General features: G+C 43.0%; 1 protein-coding gene across 1 annotated transcript in view; it reads right to left on the bottom strand.

Moving 5' to 3' along the window:
* Window positions 1-20,763, bottom strand: part of exoc4 (exocyst complex component 4) — a 60,620-nt gene that overhangs the window by 30,270 nt on the left and 9,587 nt on the right. Inside the window, exons 9-11 of the mRNA XM_061807332.1 lie at window positions 18,186-18,331; window positions 17,991-18,079; window positions 9,616-9,712 (exon numbers count right to left, since the gene is read on the bottom strand). Coding sequence (XP_061663316.1) covers window positions 9,616-9,712; window positions 17,991-18,079; window positions 18,186-18,331 — 332 coding nt within the window. The remainder of the gene's footprint in view (window positions 1-9,615; window positions 9,713-17,990; window positions 18,080-18,185; window positions 18,332-20,763) is intronic.

The following is a 20,763-nucleotide window of genomic DNA, read 5'->3' as shown; positions in this document are numbered from 1 at the left end:
ACGATGCCTTTTGTCCGCTTTGTGTAAAGCGGTTCAATAGAGACAGACAGGTGACGGCCTCCTCCGCGGCCCGCCTGTGTGTACTTACTGTTCTTGGAACTAAACACTTTGATTGTCCAATTAGATATGAGCAGCTGTAGTCTGACCAGTGGGATAAAACGTAAGTGGGCTCCTGCATGTTCGCATGCTATAATATACGTACTTAACAATTTTTGTCAGGAAAAAAAACCGACACATTTGTTTGACCAAAAAGTCAGTGTAAGGGAAGAATGAAGAAGACGTCTGCTTGCAGATAGCTGAGCTGAGTAGATGGCAGTAATACTGCTTCAGTATAAATGGTTTTAATTAATTATTATTATGATTATTATTATTCTACAGGGTCCCCATAGCTCAGGGGTTAGGGCATTGGTTTGGTAAACCAGGGGTCGTGTGTTCATTTTTCACTGGGGGCCCCAATCCCCAAGAGGGGTTGTGTCAGAAAGGGCATCCGTCATAAAAACTGTGCCAAATAAATATGAGCGTTCATCTGAGGCGACACGCTGTGGCGACCCCTAACGGGACAAACCAAAAGAATGTTATTATTATTTTACAAAACTATAATGGCTAGAGCTGTACAGAAATCACTGTCCTTGGTGTGCTAAAAACAAACCACAATGGCACCTCGAGATAGAAGCTAAATTTGTATTGCGGTCACTGAAATTGTCTTTTCCCATTGGAACGAATAGAAATGCCATTAATCTGTTCGACCCTCCCTGTGAATAACAAATAAAAAAATAGCACTCTATCAAATTTTACTCCATAAAACCAAACAGTAACTAAATGGAAAGAATTTTTTTTAAGCAGAGTAATATTTGTCAATCAATTTCTCCCCACATTTTTGCTGCAATTTAACAGACAGTGTGGCTCCTTCTGGTGGCTTGGGAACCTGGAGGCAGTACTGTATAGTAGTAATAACGTACGGATACACTGTCTTCTCTTTCAATCAGCCAGTTTCAGTTTTGAAATGAAACAAGTTGGGGACCCACTGCATTGTGCTGAAAAATGATCGATGATATAATTCATGAATGGCCTTTTAAATTTCTTCTCATTGCAGTTGACTGTTAAATAATAAACGAGAAAAAAATGTACAATACAATTATATTAAATTCTACAAGACCCAGAATGCACTGCAGTAGCTAGTCCCCTTTATTGTTACATGTAGCTGGAAATGAGAATGGAGGGTGCAAACCAATAACGCTGAATGAATCGAATTCCCTTCCATCCACCATTGAAGAAAACCCATCGCGTTCTTTCCGATATCACAGCCCACGTTATAACCTCGTCACTCGAGGCACGATGCCTCATCCCTCCATTTTCCACCCTTCATTTCAACACTTGCTTAGCCTCGGCTCTGTCGCTGTTATCTCTCCAAATGCTCGGCCCTCATCCTCTTTGTGTTAAACATGGGAGTTTCCGTCCTGTGGTAGTAAATTGAAATAGTTCTTGGGGCGTCGGTGAAAGCCTGATTGAATTCAAAAAGAAAAATACAGTCAAGACAACCAGCGGCGAGAAGTCCGGAAAGCACCTTCGGGCTCCCCAAGCCACGAGAAGTGACACAGTTGGGTGAAGGATTGGGAGGTAAGAGGAGGAAAAAGAGACAAAGTGTGCAAAGGCGGGATTTAAAATGTACAAGTGGTGGGAAGATAGACGCAGTGGCGGTGGCGCCTCAATCTGGGTTTGCGTGCCCCCGCCCAGAAAATGCAATCACGGGAAGCCGGCTCCCGGGCTCGGCATTCGTCAAATACCTCAGGCTCTAAGAATACCGCTGCATGTCAGAAGGTATGGAGGGGAAGCGCAAAATGAAGGTGGACGCCGCTCAAAGTGACACGCAGACGGCCTTTTGGTGCACGTCTCAGGCGCAGGGCCGAATATGATGTAAGGGGTTAAATTATTCATCGATTCTTGGGCGCTTGTTGTCATGTTTTGCTCGGCGAGCGTCCACTTGAGAGAGATGACAACCTTGACCTTTTACTTTTTCATTTCAGCTCTGATGTGACACCGTTTCATGTTCAAAGCCATATGGCGGAATATTTTGTCCGAAAATGAAGTGTGCCACCAATAAGGGTGACTAAAGGTTAGGGTGCTGAGCATCAAAAGGAAAGAAAGAAATACAATAAAGAAGATTATGACAACATCGCCTTAAGATGGAAGAAGATTTCATTATTTTGTACTTTAATCTTATTTGATGCAATATTAGATTATGTTTGAATTACTAAATTGATGATACATTTACTTCCTTCTATTATTTGGATTAATGAACATTTTAGTGATTTATTAATTACATTAATTTTGTATTTAACATCTTTTTAGTTGCAAATTATTTTATTTTTATATTTTACGCATGTATTGTCATTTCAGTACTTTTGTTTATTTCAATGTAACTTACACTAAACCACAAAATTATAGACCATTGATTTTAAATTAGTTTTTTTATCCATGCTGACAGCTTTGCAGAAATGATGTGAATATGTCACAATTTACACTGAAATTGTTGCATTTCAGGCAAAAAAAAATGAAAAAAAGTGCCCATCTGCCATCTCCAATTGCGCGAGCGTCAATATCTGTCATTTTCTTCCCGCGTGAGGAGTCTTTCTGCCGTCCCCCCCACGTCTCGGGATGCTCTCATCACCTCGCCGGTGTGATGATATCCAATACTTCTGTTTCCCATCCTTCCAATCTCATTTACACTTGACACCTGACATTTGCATAATGGCCTCAACTCCATCTCCTATCTCGTCAAGCGGCGGGGATGGTGTGCATGTTTGTGTGTACGTGTGTCAATCTCCTCCGCATCCTTCTTAATCTAACTCATTAAAACTACTCATGCTTGCGCCACGTTGTCTGAAGCACAGAGGTGGCTACATAGATCTATTTTTTTTCAAGGAAAAATGATACTGTATTTCTTTAGTGTGTCATCCACAATAAGAATAATCTGCTCACACACGCAGAGGGGAGGCGTCGTACTTAGCAAAACAGCATTTGAAACCAGTGGGGGGAATAAATATTACAAATAAAGAATGTTGTAATGTGCTCAAATGCATTAGAAAGCTCATATTGGCAAAGCCGCAATCGCATTACAAGATCCGCTAATGTTGTTTCGCCAGGTTTTTGCTGCGAGAGACTCATATCAAACGTAATGGACCCCCCCCCCCCCTTACCACCCCCCCATCCAACCACTCTCTGCGTCTGCCCTTCCTGGCTCTGGCTCAAATTCCCTAAACACCCTAGTCGTGTGATAAATTTCAGTGAAGTTCTCCAGAAGGTTTTACAGCTAAACTGTTTCTCGAATGAAAGTTTGTCTGAGAGAACTTTAAAGGGAGGTGAGGTGCAATCAGTCAGCCGCTTTGACTTTTCCACTTCTCGCGCAGTCAGCGGGGGGATGCTTGGCACCACTGGTTTGGGCATGGCAGAGGAAGGACGAACGGGGAGGGAACATTCATCTCTTTGACAAATGTATTTTGCACTCTTCCCAGCAGTTTGAGGGAGGTTTAATGGACAACCAATATACCTAATATACAAGGAGTCAAACTTGAGCCTGAGCTTCATTTCTTTGTGGCTTGATAAGGTCTGACATTATTGGTCATCTAATATCAAATCAGGCTAATTGGTTGAACCCGCCGCATTTGCAAAGTGACAAAAGTTGTCTCCTGGGGGGCTCCCTTTAGATGAAACGCAGACCTATCCATTTTGGAGAATAATGAACTATGCACAAACATGGACTCATTTATAGAACGCGCAATAAGGAGATCACAAACGGTTGTTTGTGTTTGGAACCGTTTAAAACCCAAACAATCTCGGAATTATTTTGAGCCATTTGAGGTAAATATCCAGCTCCACCAAGCACTTTCAAAGGGAAGTAGCAGAAGATAAATTATTTGGTGCGCTTGCGTAAATTAACAATATGAAATATCTGGAGAAAAAAAAGAAAAAAATATTTGTCAAAAATATACCATACGAAAATATTCTATATTCTATTCAAAATAATCTAGGGGAAAATACAATGATATTTTAGGGGAAAAATACAAATGTGTCGCCAAAAAAATAAATATTGAAAGATAAACAAAAAAATAAAGATATGGGATTAAAAGTACAAAACTATTCAAAAAATATTTGCTGAAAAATATAAAATATATACGTATATATAACTAAGTGTTCAAAAACCTTTTCAACTCTTTATGTCAGCAAGAACGAGGAGCTCGACACATTGCAGTGAGTGGTTTGAAAAGGAGGAAACGATCAGAAACGTTGAAGGTCCTTCATTGTTATTTGGCTACTTTGTCCCGACTGACCATTCTAAAGTCCACCTTGGCGAGCTGATATGAACTGTAAAACCTGGGAGAAGCAATCACTTGCAGCACATGTCTTGAGTCGTGGTTTGCACAGTATGTCACACACGCATCCATTCCCTCGCCCGCATCTGCACGGGGTCCTTCAAAAGCTCCCCAGAAAAGGCTTTGCAGATCAATCAATTACATCGCCGCTCCAGCAATCAAACAAGGTTATTATCAGGGAGCAGCTCGCCGACCTGGAAAGGCCCGGCCCCCAATCAAAGGCCGGTGTGATGTGGGCTCGCTCATGTGACGGTAACGCGGACTGGCAGCTCATGTTGTCAGGGGATTGAAGTATGGAAGGCGGTAAGATAGAGGAAATGGAAAATGGGGAAATCATCTGGTAGCTGCAAAGCCCTCACAATTTCTCGTCTTGAATTTCTAGTCGTCAATGTGTCCTCATTGTGGTTGAGTAATTTCGCCAGCGTTGGGAGGCATTCCCGCCTCCCATCTCTGTCCCTCCGTGGTAACGGCTCTGCGGATATCAGCGCTCCATTGAATTATTGTGCGGTCAAAATAGCCGAGGCTTAGCCTCATTAAATTGCAGTGGGTAACACAAGACCAAAAGATTGTTGGAAGATACAGTCTAATCTTTTTCAAATGTGACCAATCGGAGACATTGCAGGGGACAGCGATTAGGAGATCTTCCTGTGCTATAAACGGAGAGAAATTCTTGTCCCCAAGCACAATTTCAGTCTCTAATCGGACAAGCCAACAATTCCCGTTTTCCGCCATTTTCCTCGGGGGACCATCAAAGCCGACTTCACAAGACGTCGACTGCTGAGCGTTCAGGCAAGACGGTCCCCCCTTAAGTTCCCCCGTTCCTCCCTCCATGGCCGGAATGACGACTGCTGGCTTCACGTGTTGCACAGGTTGCCCCGGGAACTCAGTGTGATTCCATTATGGGGTGGATAAACAAAATCAAAGCATTTATCCAGCCTTCTATAGCTGGAGAAAAGACCCTGCAACGGCGGATCTAATATATTGTGCCCGTGTGTGTCCATGCCGACCACATGAATTGTATTCGTGTTTGCTTGTGGCTCAAGCTGCACTTCGTGAAAATGATTCATGTCACGCTCGCTCTTTGACTGCCCGTTACTCATGTTTGTTTGCTTTTGTTGTTCTCGTAAATTTGGCTAGCCTGATAGCATAATTGGCCAAGCAATTTTTAAATTACTGTCACAATATAAAAAAAAAATGTGTTTCTTCTTTTCTTTTTCTCATTGCTTCTATGTATGCGTAGATAATTGGAAATCTAGGTCACTGTAAGCAACAAATGATGAATCGAGGCCTGTTCTTGTTTGTCGGATTCGTTGCATTTTCTTGTTTTCTGAAAACGTTCAAAGGTCAATTAAGTAAATAAGATATTTCGCTTACAATTCATTGCTAATTTCTTTAATTTAACTCATTACAATTTAAATCGTTAGCCTTTTTTTCCTCGACCGAGTCCAAGTACAAGTACTTACACCTAAGTATTCGCTGTTACTTGATAATGAACGTAGGTCTTGAAATTGTGAGAAAAATACTTATTGTCCAAATTACACATTTTCTTGATCACAGCACAATTATCACTCAAATATTACAAAAATCAGCACTTTGGTACGTCTGCTGTTGTTGTTTTTTGAGAATGCTCTTTAAATAGAGTTGAGCGGATTTCTGTTCTTATATGCACAAAATAATCCCGGGAGATATTTGGCAAAACTTTTTTTTTTTAAAGTTGAAAAAATATATGCCTATAGCTCTGCATATTGCTAGCTCAACTTTCTGCACATATTACCTTGCCATTTTGTGTTTGAATATTTATTTAAAACTTCATATTGTGACATAGATACTATTTGTTGGCTGATCTATGGAGTTTGTACAAAGTGAAACTGTTTTTATGAACTTTGACCAACTCTTTTTGAGGAACTGTTTGCTATTTGCAACACTGGAGGCTCACAGAAGACAGAATAGTATACTACTATAAACGACAGGTAAGTTAAGGGTATCGGGTGTTGTAGTATCAGTGTGCAAGTGTAAGTACAAATGTATCTGTATCTGTGAATTGTTGACTCTGTAATGCAGGTGCAAATGATGCATTGTAAGCAACGTAGACATTTTGTACCACCTAACATCAGTGGGGTATATTGCAGTGTTTAATGCTAAGCACTTAGCAGTTAAGCACTCTTGTTGTCGGCCTTTTTCATTTTCTCCCCGTGGCCGGCACATTGTCTTCCACCAACAATGTGAGCGTGCTCATACAAACTCCAATTCAAAGCAGACTAACAAGCCATTCAACACAGATGCAATTTAAGAGGTTTTCTCGCTTTCTTTCTTCTTCACTCTTATCTTGTTCTACTCTCAACCCACCTGTCCGTTTGTTTCTTTTGTTTAATCATCTTTCCCTTTGTGCTTTTTCTCCCGTCGCCGCCATCTGCTCTCGCCACTGTTGTTGCTTTCTTTTGTCGACTTTATTCAGCTTGCACGCGCTCGTGACCTTTTCTAGTGTAAATTCCTTCCTGATGACACTCCTGGTATTTGATGGGTGCAGGTGTGGAAGAAACTGGAGTAAAACCAAGTTGATCGAGAGAAAAAAAGGACTGTGAAGGGCACGGTGTCTTCTTTATTTGTTCTTCTATTGAGAAAAACTAAACTACTTTTTAAGAAGTCCTTCACCTTGGTCATCTTAAATGTGAAAGCCACGTAAGTCCCAATAAATCATGTGGGAAAGCATCCGGGAATATTGTTCCTTCATGTTTTAAAAAAAAAACAACAACAACAAAAAAAAAAATTTCACCTTTCCCCCTTTTGCTTTTTCTGTTTGTGGTCTTTGGTTCTCGTCTGCTCCCAGGAAGGGGTTTTAATGAGAGCGTCAAATTATTGCAGAGTCATGGCGTGTTGTCGTTTTCACCACAGGCAACTGCGACGGGTGGCCGGGACCTTCTGTCCTCTTCTTATCATGGAGCTCTCTGTCTGCTCCTCAAAACTTTCATGGCTTGTTCAATTGTCCTTCCCCTCGCCACTCCCTCCGAGCTCTCTTTGTCACACGTTGACCTTGTGGGCAGTTTTTCCCCTCACTTCAACTTTGAAAGGTCCACACGTGCTTCTGCCGTGCTTCTAATGAGCCCAATCCATAGAATAACATTGTATTGCTGGTTTAACATCACGCTAATGTATGTATGTCTTTTTGTCTAATTTACATCCATAAGCATCCTGCCGCCCGGGCCACGTGCAACGGGTGAACAGGGAGAGATTAGTAGCCTTCGCTGAAGCTTTTCAAAATGCCAAGCCCGTCCGATGCAAGAGCTGGAAATACCAGCAAAATGTCAACCAGAGACCCCACAAGTCAACTAAATTGGCTACTACGTGCACAAACATGCCCCCAAAGCCATACATTCACTCCTGGCAGTCACCTTTGAGGATATCTTCATATTCTTGGGCTTGACAGAGATCTGGCGTTTATTATTATAATGATTCATGCATATTGACTGCAGGAGATGGACACTGGAGATGCATAAATAACACCAGAAAACATTTTCCGACTTGACTCTCTCTCATTAACATCAATCTATCTGTGGTGATTAGCGATCGCTGACTAAAATGTCGCCCTCGGACCGGGCTTCCAACAAGGGGGATTCAGAGCCCACCCAAGGCCCAGAAGAATAAATAATCCCCTTCAGCATATTCAGGGTCAGACACACGCAACCTTGAAGGCACCGGAGCGTACCTTCTCAGCTTTTCTGCTGCCAGACGGTCCAAGACGGAATGGTAAACAAGTGGCAGCCTTGGCGGCGCCTAATGCGCAAGCTGATTTGCTGCAGTGGATTCAAGACACAAGGGGATGCACGGCTTAGAGGGGATGCGAATGACACCCGTCTTGCAAAGAGTGCATTTGCATTGGATTCACTCGTTCACCCCCGTGGACGTTTAGATTCATGAAATCCAGATTCATGGAATCCAACAATGTGTGTACTACCACCAACATAGATATTCGTCAAGTGCATTTTTCAGTGAGTCTGTATAGAATAGCTCTCGCCCAGCCTGTCGGTGATATTCATGTTTGTAAATTGTAATGACTAGCAGATCCCTGTAAATGGCGACGTTGCATCGCTTTGGATTTGGGAACAGCACAGCACGGTAGAATACAAACAAGATCAGGAGGTGAATCTTTTCACGTCGATTATAAGGGAGAGAAACGCCAAAACGTTGCTCTAAAACAACTCAGGAACTCTGCTTAGAAAATGGCTGTGGGTGTTTGGAAACAGAAATGCATCTTTGCAAGAGTTTGACAAATTACACAAATTGGCACGCGATGTTTAGATTGAAATTGGCCAGCCTGTGCGCAACTCAAATGCTCTTGTCATCAAAGCCGCCAAGAGTTGCGCGGCTGCCTGCGAGAAGTTCAGCGATCCATCAGCAGAGCTCCGCCATAAGAAAACCATCTGCAAGCCAAGGCGTGCCGGTCCGAGGCTCACAGTCTAGTTGCAAGGAGGGGAGTGTTTTGCAACTGCAAGTGAGTGATCCAAAATCGTCATCGACAACAGAGAACCCAAAAACAAGAAGTTTGTTTGTTTCTGCATAGCTTGGATGAATCGAAAGGAAGGGTCATGAAAGTATTTCTGATGCGCTCTGTTCACCGTATACCCTCTATAAGCTAGCGGAGCCGCCTTCCAGATGGCCGGCGCGTCGCCACGGCTCTCCACAGGCGCCGTATTCGAGACGCTTTTAGCTTGAAAACATCTGCTCAGCTCGCTGCTTGTGCCAAAATGATACAATCATCCCACCCCTGTGTGTTACAAATAGACATTGCGTGGTGTCAAATTGTGTGGTGGGGAAATAAGAACCATCTCGCTTTAATGGAGCCTTGAAGGTAATGTATCACAGCAACACAATTCAATTAGGCGTCTTGATTATTGGATCTGCACAAATCTCATGGGAGTTATGTAGAAAACTATCAGGCCTTCCAAATACCTGAATCTAATGCGAAGTAAAAGCGACTGTCAATTCCAATTGCTGGATGGTATCAACAAATGATTTTGAACCAGGGGTTCAGTGCATTACATCGGGACCGATTTGTCCAAAGTCGATCAAGGTTAAAAAGTCACAAATCAATGGATGGTCACTAAGAGGCTTCTTATAGAATTACTCAGATTTTTACTGGTATTGAGTCACACACCGGCTCATCAACGTCTTGGTAGTCTGAAAAGCGACTTCCGTTTGTCCATGCCCTCACTTAAGATTTCTAGACACACCGTGGAGAGTGGCGTACCTGAGAAGAGGCTGGAAGATGACAGTGATGTTCCTCGCTCCCGGCTTACACACAAACTTCATTTCTCCGCCTTCCATCAGGTTGTCATCGGCACCGCCTACCGAGACAGGGAATGACCCGGTCAAAATACGTACAGTAAAAACAATGGACAAATGGCACAGTATTTGTCAGATAAAAACATTGCTAATTTGAGTGCCGGAAAGAAGCAGGGTACAAATGGTAAAGAAAAGATTTGATTTTATTCTCACAGGTAACTGAAGCCTATTCCAGTTGACTTCAAGGAAGAAATTGGTCTGGTCACCAGTTATCAATGGCAGAACACACACAAACAACCATTCAAGGAGCAATTTAGTCTTTTGGAGCAGGTTTTTGGGAAGTGGGAAGAAACCGGAGTACACAACCTGAACCAGGATCTTCTGAGTGTGAGGCTCATGTGCTAACCACTGTACTACGATGTGGGTGGTAGATAAAGCAGCGGAATAAAGGAATCACAAGCACAAATACTAATGTATACCTTCGCTCCACCTCAGCTGACGGGGGCTAATCAGAAAATCATGTAACAAGCTCCGACACTACTATACTGGTGCAATGGGGCGGGAGATCCGAGTTGGGGTTTCATGCAGAAAAGGGGAAAAAGCCGGATATCACAAGGGAGAGAAAGAACACTGAAGCTCATTACCTCCACTCAAGCTGAAGTAATCAATATAATTGACGGGAGATGGAATTGTGGCTTTCCGTCGATACGGAAAACTGCGCGGCGGAAAGAATGATCACGTGTTCACGTAGGCACGTCTTGGAGGAATACAACCCCACGCATGAACGCGCAAACAGTATTCCAAAGTAAATTGTGATTTAGCGATATGTAAGGTCCTGGATGCATTTGGGAGACTTTAAATGAGGTAAGGAAAAACTTCAAGAGGTGTGAGATAGGTGATAGGAAAAGGGAGTTTTTGGAACAAAGCGTCAGCCTTGTGTTTTCTTCATTTTCCATTTCCAATATGGCCTTGCAAAGCTTGTGTGATATAACACAAAGACACCTCCACGCTGTGCCGAAGGGCCTTGCGTATTACCTTGGCGCCGTCCATTCAAATGCATATCAAGTCATTGTTCCTCAGGGCTGGCCTCAATAATGCATTTCTAATCGAACAAATTTTATTTGAAAAGTACGGGAGACAGCTCTCGGTCAATTCTCGTGAGAAGTGACGAGTTTCTGACTTAGATTTGCTGTCATCTAACAGCCCCACCGCCTGCGTGACTTCTTCCTTTGGCGGCAATTCAATTAGGACTCGGTGCAAAGGTGCCACATGAGCACTCATCTTGCATCCCATGTCCAACTTCCCTGACTTCTGGGAAGTTTCCTTTACCTGTCCAAACGTGAACCACTTGGACGTGCACAAACAAGCGACTCCCCGGCGTGCAGACCCCGATGACAATGACCAATTTAATTTCACGCTCTAAACATCTGCACCCGTGTCAGACGAGGCAAGCGAGGAGGAAGCCTCGCTGATCCATTCGGGTCCGGGAGCAGCTGCCAACAGGGCATAACACCGATGAATATTAAATAGCGGGAAGCATTAATATGCATGGGACTCCTTCAGACTTGCCTGGACGTGACAGGGTCAGGATGACACCCGACTGCTACCAGCCGTCGGCGCATTACTGTGGAAAAAATGTTTTTGTTGGTCTGGACTTTGTTGAGCATGCGGGATTAGCGGTGTGTGGAAGAGCGCGTGAAAGGGTAGAATCCTAATGAATCTTAATGCAGCTGCATCTTGAGGAGAACACACAAACTACTTCTATGTCACACTTTGTAGTAGCTCGCACACTTACCTACGCCACACAAACCTCGAGCACGCCAGCCCCGTTGGCGCATTGCCATGCGCTCCCCCAGCCCACATGTAATCAAGTCAGTCAGTGACTTAGTGAAATTGCATTAGCTACACTTTCCTGGGTTTGATGAGAAAAAGTCGGTGTGATCCTGCGATGAATTCCGGCCCCTGACCAGATTTAGCGGGCGAGAAAAAAAAAACGCATGTGTAATACCAAATGCCACGACGGCATCTGCATGTTGTGTGTTTTGACTATGCATGTACAAGCGTATGTTTACGAGAGCGGGGAATAAAGAGATGAGCAAAGATAGGGAATAATCCCTCATTTACAAGTGTGCCATACAGCTGTGTGTCACAGTATAATTTATTTACACTGCTGGTCTACCAACATTCATATTAATGTCATTGTTCTATTCTTCTACATTTGTCATAGGGTCAGCTATTACTTTTCTCAGTCAAAACATTTGCCAAAATATTCAATTTTTTCCAGCGAAGGATAAAAGAACAGAAGCATCGACTTCATGCTGTGCTGAACGCCAGCGAATGAAAATTGGTTTTAAGGCAGGTTTTAAATAAGAAAAGCAGAGGGGCTTGTCCAATGTGCTCCAAGATGTCAATTCCAAAATTTGGCACCGGTAACAAAAAATAAGAAGGGAGGCCGTAATAGGAATCATGTGCTCCCTCTTACGTGCTCCAGTTTAGTCATTTGAATCGAGAGAATTTCCTAAAAAAAAATGTACACTAGTTATGATGTTGTTTACTTAATTAGACTTCATTTAGTGGATGATGTACTGCTAGAAGATGCGAGTTTCATTTTAAATCTTTTTAAGCTTGTTCCTGTTTTCATAAAAGATAAACAGCATTATTTTGTACTGTTCCATTAAAAACTGCAAATTAAGACCTCAGTGAAATTTCATTTGCCATCAACATTTAATGTACTTTTTCAGGGAATTGCACTCTGCCGTCTATGCATTCATGTGCAAAACTGCGCGCACGTCTATAGGTACGCCTCCCTGTTCCGAAAAATTTAATCGCAAATCCACAGAGTTGACACCGGCGCCTAAATAATGCATGAATCTTTTGGTCAAGTGCAGGGGCATCCTATTACAATCCGACTGCCTTCATGTCTGATTGGATCTTAATGAGCACTTTCCATTATTAAAATTAATTTGAAGCCCTTGCTCCGCCAGCCGAAGGAACCCAACTCTCTGATGAGAATTAATAGCATAAATAAATAATAGCATAAATATATCCAGGCGTGAAACGAACAGGATTAATTATTAAACGTGTGTTTTCGCGTGGCTCTGTGGATTTGACTGAGGGAGCGGCCGCCGGTGATGCGGTGACAACATTGTACCAGCTTGTATTTTGCACATTGAATATTAAGTGTTCTTTAAAATGTGCTACACACTTTAGTGTTAATTTCACACAATACATTGAGCACTAAAGTACGTTGTAGCGCCTTAATGGGCTTTACAGTGTCAATAGCTGCTAAAAAAAAAACCCCAATACGAATCCACATAAATGCATCTGCGTGACACCTGGCATCGCACTTCTAATTGACGTTATGAAAATGAGAAAAATGAAACTTCAAACATCTTCACCTGAGCAACCAGTTGCACGCTGCCACAGGCATGTTTTGTGCGTGGTGGGGTCAGATCTGATTTCCTTGCATTATTTAACTGCACACTGTGATGCCAACACCTTAAGATGGTTGAGTGCGGATGCCAACGATTCCAACTTCATTTCCTCCCTGGAATCTGCGGCTCCGAGATGAAATGTAAACACCGCAGAGAAGCTCAAATCTGCCAATAACGACAGGAACTCCCGCGCTAATTGAAATTAGCCTCAGGTTGGGGAGGAAAATCCGCCGGGCTCTTTTTCTGTGATTACATTTCATTGCCGGGCAAACAAAGTCGACCTTGTAAAATCCGTCTGTTGTCAAACGGGTAACTTGGAAAAGACTTTGGTCGCACTTTTCCACCTGGAGGCTTACGGCCCTAAATATTGTAAATCTGAACTTATTCTGTGTCATAAAAGATACGTAACAGGGGCATAAGTGCAAACTTCACACAAAGGGCGTCTTGGCTAGTCCAGTTGTGTTCAACACAATTACAATTGATGAATTGCTACGGTAGTGATAGAATCTCCATTTAGATTGGAGTGATAGATAGAAATATTATGATTAATGTTATTATTTCAAATGTCCTTGATTGGGGCTTGTGGGTATCTGTTGCATCCCAGTAAGATGTGCGATGTACATGTTGAACAGACACTGCAGGTCTCTCACAGACTGTGTAGCATTACCTGTAATTTGCATGAGGCAGGGGGTATAATAAGCGACATCATCGAGTCGAGAAATACAGTTCGAAAACAGGATGTCGCACATGTCCCATGTGACAAAACGGGAAAGCCTACATGTGCTGTGGCCGCTGATGTAAGCCCTCCTCCGTCATCCTTGTGACACCAGACCAGGGAATGCAAGGAAAGCATCGGCTAGTACTATAAAGTCTGAACGTTAGATGGGTTCAAAGGAGCAAGGCTAGGGCGAGCGCCCTCGGCATTAAAATCCCATAATAATAATAATAATAATAATAAATCGACTTTTCTGCCGACAAAGTTCAACTCTCATCTGATGTTTTCTTTATGAATATGTTAAGTCACAATGGCGAGGTCACGGGAAGTCGTGTATTGATTCCTGTGAGAGGAGGAGAGGAAAAGTACTCAAGGGGAAGAACGGCTGACACATAGGGCAAATATTATGGATTATGTCAACTGTGCAATGGATTATACCCGGGAAGCTGCAATCAAATTACTTTTACAATAAAGTATTTGACTAATTAGTTCAGAGTACCGTAATCAGATATCAATTGAATGTGCACTATGAAACAATAATTGTGAAAATTAGGTGACCAAGAAAAAGTTCTATTCAGCATCAGAACGCAAAGCGTTGGCCACTCCCAGCGTGTGTAGTGTATCGCACATCACCACAAAACCCTGCGGACCTTTTTTCCATTTGCACCTCCGCTCCCACCCTCGCCGTGTACAAAGCAGCTTGACATTGAACGCCACTCTGGCTGCCCCCCAGTTCTGCCGCCTCTTGAGGATTCGCTGTGGTTTCATAGAAAAACAACGTACAACATTTCTTATTTTCTCATATCGGAGAGCTGGGGCGGGGAAAGCCGCTTGTAATTAGATTGCTTGCCCCTACATTTTTGAATTGCAAAAGGAGAAATGTGTGAAATACATTCGGAGTGCGATACGTGAACATCTCAGAGGCAGAAGGTCACAAACACGTCTGTTTATTTGCATGCATATGGCGGCCGGGCTTGGGTTTATGGCACTGCTGTGGTATGATTGTCTCTACAAACATGCCCCAGGGCAAGACAATATTACACAAAACAATACGAGCGGCTGCGAAACGATGCGAAATAGCATTTTTAAAATATATTACCGACTGGGAGTTATAGATAAAATGTACATTCTTCCTTCACCCCCAAAATGACTGACGGGCGATTCCGTGTCATCAGCCGCCCGGACGGACAACGGGTGGGGGCACGGTAACATATCTACGGGCGGAAAATTGCAACTTTCATCACTTATTCATCAGAAGTGTGATTGAAAGTGGATGAGGTGGTGCGGTGTGAAGTAAACACCGGCACTTTGGCAGCCAGTCTCACACACAAAAGCAGTGCATATGGCTACACGTGGAGCGGTAATAAAGACTTGCGGGTTAATTGAAACGTATGAGATGTGGCAGAGTGTGCAAGAGGCAATTATGGCTTCCCGTGCAAGTGTTTGCATGCGTTGCATAGATATACGGCCGGCGCGCAACAGATAAATTACACTTATTACACATTCCTTTCAAAGGAACAGTAATATTAAAACAAACATAGCTCCTCTGCTGATTCCCGTTTACTGCACAGTCACACATGCTGATTAAAAGCTCGACGTGACGCTCCCCACCCACCGAGTCTCCCCCTCGGGACTGCCTTTCCTTGAACAAGAAAATGAAGCCCATAATTGCTCCTGATGAGATGTTTGTGGATGCTGACCATGCGCTGAGCCAATCAGGGACCGTCCTTTGTGTTTGGCAAGAACACAATCAATTGAGTGCATTTTTTTTTTCTCGTCAGGCTGTGGACTTGAGTACAAGTAGTTGCTAGCTATCATTCTAGGGGGGGTGAGTGGCTCATTTACCTGAAATAAGACAGCGCCCTTAAAACTGGAAAAAAAAGGAGTGTGAACAGTCGACGGTAATTCTTGATCATTAGTGCAGACAGTACCAAAGTCACCTCGGTACTGTTATATATTCCGCAGTGGTGACTTGAAACAAGATCTTATAAAATGAACACTCATGCTGTATCAAAATAGATATTCATTGAACATTCATTATTGTGGTTGTAGTTAGCATTAAACTGCACGACAATAATATTTTGCACTGCTACAAAAGTAAAAAAGAAGCCAAATGTGAGTTGAAGCGCAAAATAAAAAACAAACAGAGCATTATTAAGTACTGTAAAGGCCTTTTTTTTTTTTTAGAGCTTGCTCTTGAATTAGATTAGGTGTACTTACTATTGTAGCTTTAACTTTGATTTAAACAGCCAAACTTGCACGAACCGAATTCCGAGCAATCAGGCCCACATTTTCAAACGTTAGTGTACCGGGACTGACTTAAAATAAGCATAGGGATACACGTGACTGAGCTGGAAGCGGCAAGTAAATCCCGCAGCCACGAGAACTCATCGACTCCACCTCTCATTCCAATTTCATTTGATGCAGGATGAAGTCTTCAATGCGTGTTTTTTTTTTTCCTTAATTTCTCCTCCTCAGAAATGTCTTAATGGCTTCATCGGCAGACCCTGATGAAAACAATGACTTTTAACCTTCCCTCCTTAGTCTTTCCACCCCGTCTTACCATCGCATTGGACTTATTTCACTTTCTAAATGATTTCTTACTGCTTCGGCGGTTGAAAAGGCTGGGGGCCCAGGCTCTTTGCGGACGGTGCGGCACATTGTGACAGGTGAAATGAAAGCCCAAAGAAATCTCATCTTCTTATGAACGCTCCGAGGCATTCAGCCACTCGAAAAAAGAGAGACAAATCCCGCCTGTTCTTTTCTGAGGTGCAGACAGATGGAAGATGGGGGGAAAAAAAAGTGAGCTGTTATTTCAAGCCTATTTGGGGGTTTCTCCTTTATCCACAGTTGATCAGTCTTGCTCCTTCCCGAGATGGAAAGAATGCATTCACTCAGTAGAATAGGAACTGGATTAATGACTTCTACTGAGTCCTGCAACATCATCTTTGTATTGTGCTTTGAATGAATGCTTGTTGATGACTAAAATGCTTGTCATGGTATGCAATATGGCAGGATTTGGATTATTTGAAGATCTTATTTTCCTGTCAACCTGGATTTTCATAATAATTTTACTAAGTAGGCCCACTCTCAACATTAATACATCATTATCTCTGCATATATTTTCTTCACTGGGGAAATGCCATCTGGTTTTCTGCTAAAGAAAGTGGTATTAAATTTAGGTGGGAATACACTCGAAATTTCTCCAAATCCCTTTCACAACATCTTATCCAAAATCAGAGTAAAAAAATTAGAATAAAAGTTGAATCCAATCCATTTTCAAAGCTATTTAGATTTGAGTCACACCAGACACTCATGTCAACGTCAATTAGGTTGTTAAGGCACAAACTTTGCTACGTCTCCAGATATCGAATATTTTTAGAATCAAGCATTTTAGTGAGTATCAAACTGATTAAGCAAATAAAATAACATTTTTGCTTTATTGAAAACAAACTGAGAATGTGAGGTGCATTTATTAATTGCTTTTTTTTTTTTTTTTTTTTTCCATTTCACCAGAAATTGATGAAACTTTACAAGCGCTTGCTAACTAATTGATGTACTATTATGCAGAAAGCATCCTAATTTGGTGAACAGATGAAAAGCACTTTCCTGCCTGGCTCTCGCCTTCTTGCTGCATTTATTGTCCACAAGGGGTCTCGGTGTAAAGGTAAGAGTGACTGCACGAACGCGGGACCGCAGAGCGAAACCTCAAGGTTACGGCTAAGGAGAAGGCGAGTCCGGGAGAGGAGAGGCAGGAGCAATAGAGCAGCTTTGATTCTCCAGGGTCTGACTGTACAGCTCGCTCACTCACTGCTGAGTGTATGCAAGTGTGGACATGTGGGCGTATGTGTGAGGTTTTGAAGGTCTGCCCCTCTGGGTGCCTTCTGCAAAGTCACCCTGCTATCCACGTCTTTTCCAAAGTGTTACGCGTCGTCACGCTTTGTCCCGGTGGTATCTGCACTCCCGCCCCACCACCTGGACCATTATAGAGAATGTTGGCATCACTTTTTGTAAGTGGAGTCTGATTTTGTCTGATAAACAGACTGAAGTCACATTTTCCCACTTTTATCTCTATCAACTCATCACCAAGCTTGTCCATCCTTTCAGGTCAACCTTTTTCTTGAGAGTCCCATCCCTCCCATTTTTCCATTCTATCAATTCTTTTTCCCCTCCTGACCTCCCCCTCCTCACCTTGTAGCTCTCCACTCTTGCTGTAGAGTTCTCGTCTTTGCTCTCTCAAGTAGGCACTCATGCTGATGGCATGGGACGACGATTCGAACCTAAAGGAGGCGTGGAAATAATCATCAAAAAAGCTAAGCAAAAATTAAGCACTTTGCGGAGTTTAGTTGTCAAGTGGGATCAAACACGCCTGAGTGTAGTTCTTACTTGAAGAGCGACTGCTTGGCGCGCTGCGGTTTCTTCTTGGCAAAGAAGGCGGCAAACTCGCTTCCCGTGCTGGCGTAAGCGAGCTGGGCCGACGGCTCCGTAGCGCTGCGGCTGTTCTTCACATCCAGATACTCCATTAGCAGCACCTGGACGGCGGACACAATGAATATCCAGCAGCGCTTGGCTCCCAATGGCGCGTCAAGTTGATCCTCAAGGCGTTCAACAAAAGTCTCACAAAGTTGGAGGCATAAAATTGTCCAAAATGAGATTCGCAGGGAACTAAAAGGATTAAATAACTGATTGAATACAATGTCTCTTTCAATATCACTGCAATGTATCACAATTAGTGGCACTCAAACAAACTTTTCTCCACAATAAAACTACTGGCTGAGCGTGGGTGATGACCACTGTGGAGAAGAACCATGTCCTCCATTAAGCCAATGATCCATGGCCAAATCCATCAATGTCTTATCATGCTTCATAAAAATCTTATCAACTTCTAACAATAGGATGAGCCCACTGCAAATCTGCCTTGACAGAGAAAAGTTAACTTCTTCCACTCCATCACACTATCCTCGCTCGTTCTGGTCACCTCTCATTTTTCAAAATCGTTCTATTTTCTGGTTCTTTCGTCCCTCTCGTCGGCCTGGCGTGCGTTACATATGCTCAGAAATAGCGCCACCAACGTATCAAATGGCTCCATAATTTAGCGTGGCCCATTTAACCCTGGCGTGTGACTAATTCAGCGGCGCGGTGCGGGTCATCCCAGGAACGGCACAGGACTAATGGCCGGGCAGATGGAGATCCATCCCGGCCGTAATGATGTAATTAATGCTGCAAGGGAGCAACCCTGCCGCCGTGCGTGGGGAAGGCGGTACATTGATAGCATCCGTTCAAGTGTACACACAACGGAAACATGGTGATTTTGTTCAAAACGTAAACCTCCATATAAGTCATGGCAGTCGCTGCATGGTACTGTTTGCTACGAGTCTCACGCTGGGTCTAATCCCATCACTGTATTAATTACTAATGATGAGCTTGTGTCGCACCCCTCCACCTCCCCAACCAACAGAATCTAATGAAATGCCAACGTTCGCTCTGAAGAAGAGGGGCTGCGACCCTACTTAAATTGCATTAGCCCGCTGACACCATGAACTTTGGAGGCAATTAACCGGACAGCAACGAAAAAGAGCGACGCGGAGGGCTCTGACGAGAAAAAGAACGGCCGGAGATAATGTTGTGTAAAAGAGGAGCAGGAGGTGATTATGGGGCAGGAAATGAGCGCCAAACAGGTTGCTGATGAGAGAACGTGAAGAAAAGTCAAGGAGGGATCAAGAGAAAAGAAGACAGATGGCTGATTACCAATTACTTATAACGTCGCAAATCACTTTCATCTAAAAATAATGCCGCAATTCATCCCGTTATTCGCCTTTTATTGAATAAGCATAATCACTGGTTCTCAAAGTGTGGCAGCTACATCGACACAGACATGGATTAAAAAAAACAAAAAATTAGGAAGTACCTTGGTATTTCAATTAAAAATGACTTAGACTAAAGATAAAATTTATTATAGACCTGATAATGAATAATCAATTCATGCTATCCATGCTAACCGCAGTATTGCATCACACATCAACGAGAAAGTTTATCCTCTATATATATATACACATATATATGTGTACAAAAACATTGTTTTCAGATGAAGTCTTCGGTGGGTTTGTAGTAGCAGATGTCGGTGGGCAGGAGGGTTCGGGTGTGGAGGGCTTGATTGTGATGTAGCCCACGATCGGGCAAAATGTAAATACGGGGAGAATAAATGTGACACATTGATTAAAATGTTGGACAAGAACAAGGTAGTGACATGGATCTTCATATCGAATCAAAAGCGATCGTGATCTTCTGCACTCACTTGCTGGCAGTTCAATTTGCCTCGTTTTCACTCAGCTGATGAGCCGAGCGAAGGCGGCGCATATTTAGCCCAAAGACGTACTTATATGAGTTTTTCCCCTACACACAAGCACAAAGTACCTACTGTTGATTTAATTCACACCAATTAAAGAATCATTTTGCAGACAGAGATATGAATAGGAATCAAATCAAACGTGATCGGGAAGCGAGATTAGCAAGTAACGTTCTGACGGAATAAATGGGAGCAATGTGTCAAAACGATATCACAGCAGCCGAGAAAGAGAGGACTTAACCAAAGTGGAGTCCACACATAAGAACCTCTGCCTTGATGCTGCGGCGTGATCTCCAAAAACGGAGACAACTTTGAGGAGCGGCAAAAGAGTAGAAAAGGCCTGAAAGTAAATTGAATTAAAACTGCAAGCAGAGATGAACAGACGATGAACCTCGGAGCAAATTCTTTACAGCTAATCCCCAATATGTTGTGCGATAAGATTGGTCTCGGTGTCCAATAAAATTCCACAGAGGCATTTAAAAAAGCAGAAGGAATTTTAATTCTCTCTGCTCTGTTAGGTGAACCTCGGCAGTCAAGAGATTAAAGAGGAAATTACAAAGGTGCGTGCGAGGTGTTGGGAAATTGAGATACTCCTGCGACAATGCAAACAAGAAATGC

This window comes from Syngnathoides biaculeatus, chromosome 20 (assembly GCF_019802595.1).
Source record: "Syngnathoides biaculeatus isolate LvHL_M chromosome 20, ASM1980259v1, whole genome shotgun sequence".
NCBI classification, from domain to species: domain Eukaryota; kingdom Metazoa; phylum Chordata; class Actinopteri; order Syngnathiformes; family Syngnathidae; genus Syngnathoides; species Syngnathoides biaculeatus.
This window is presented reverse-complemented; position numbering and strand designations above follow the sequence as displayed.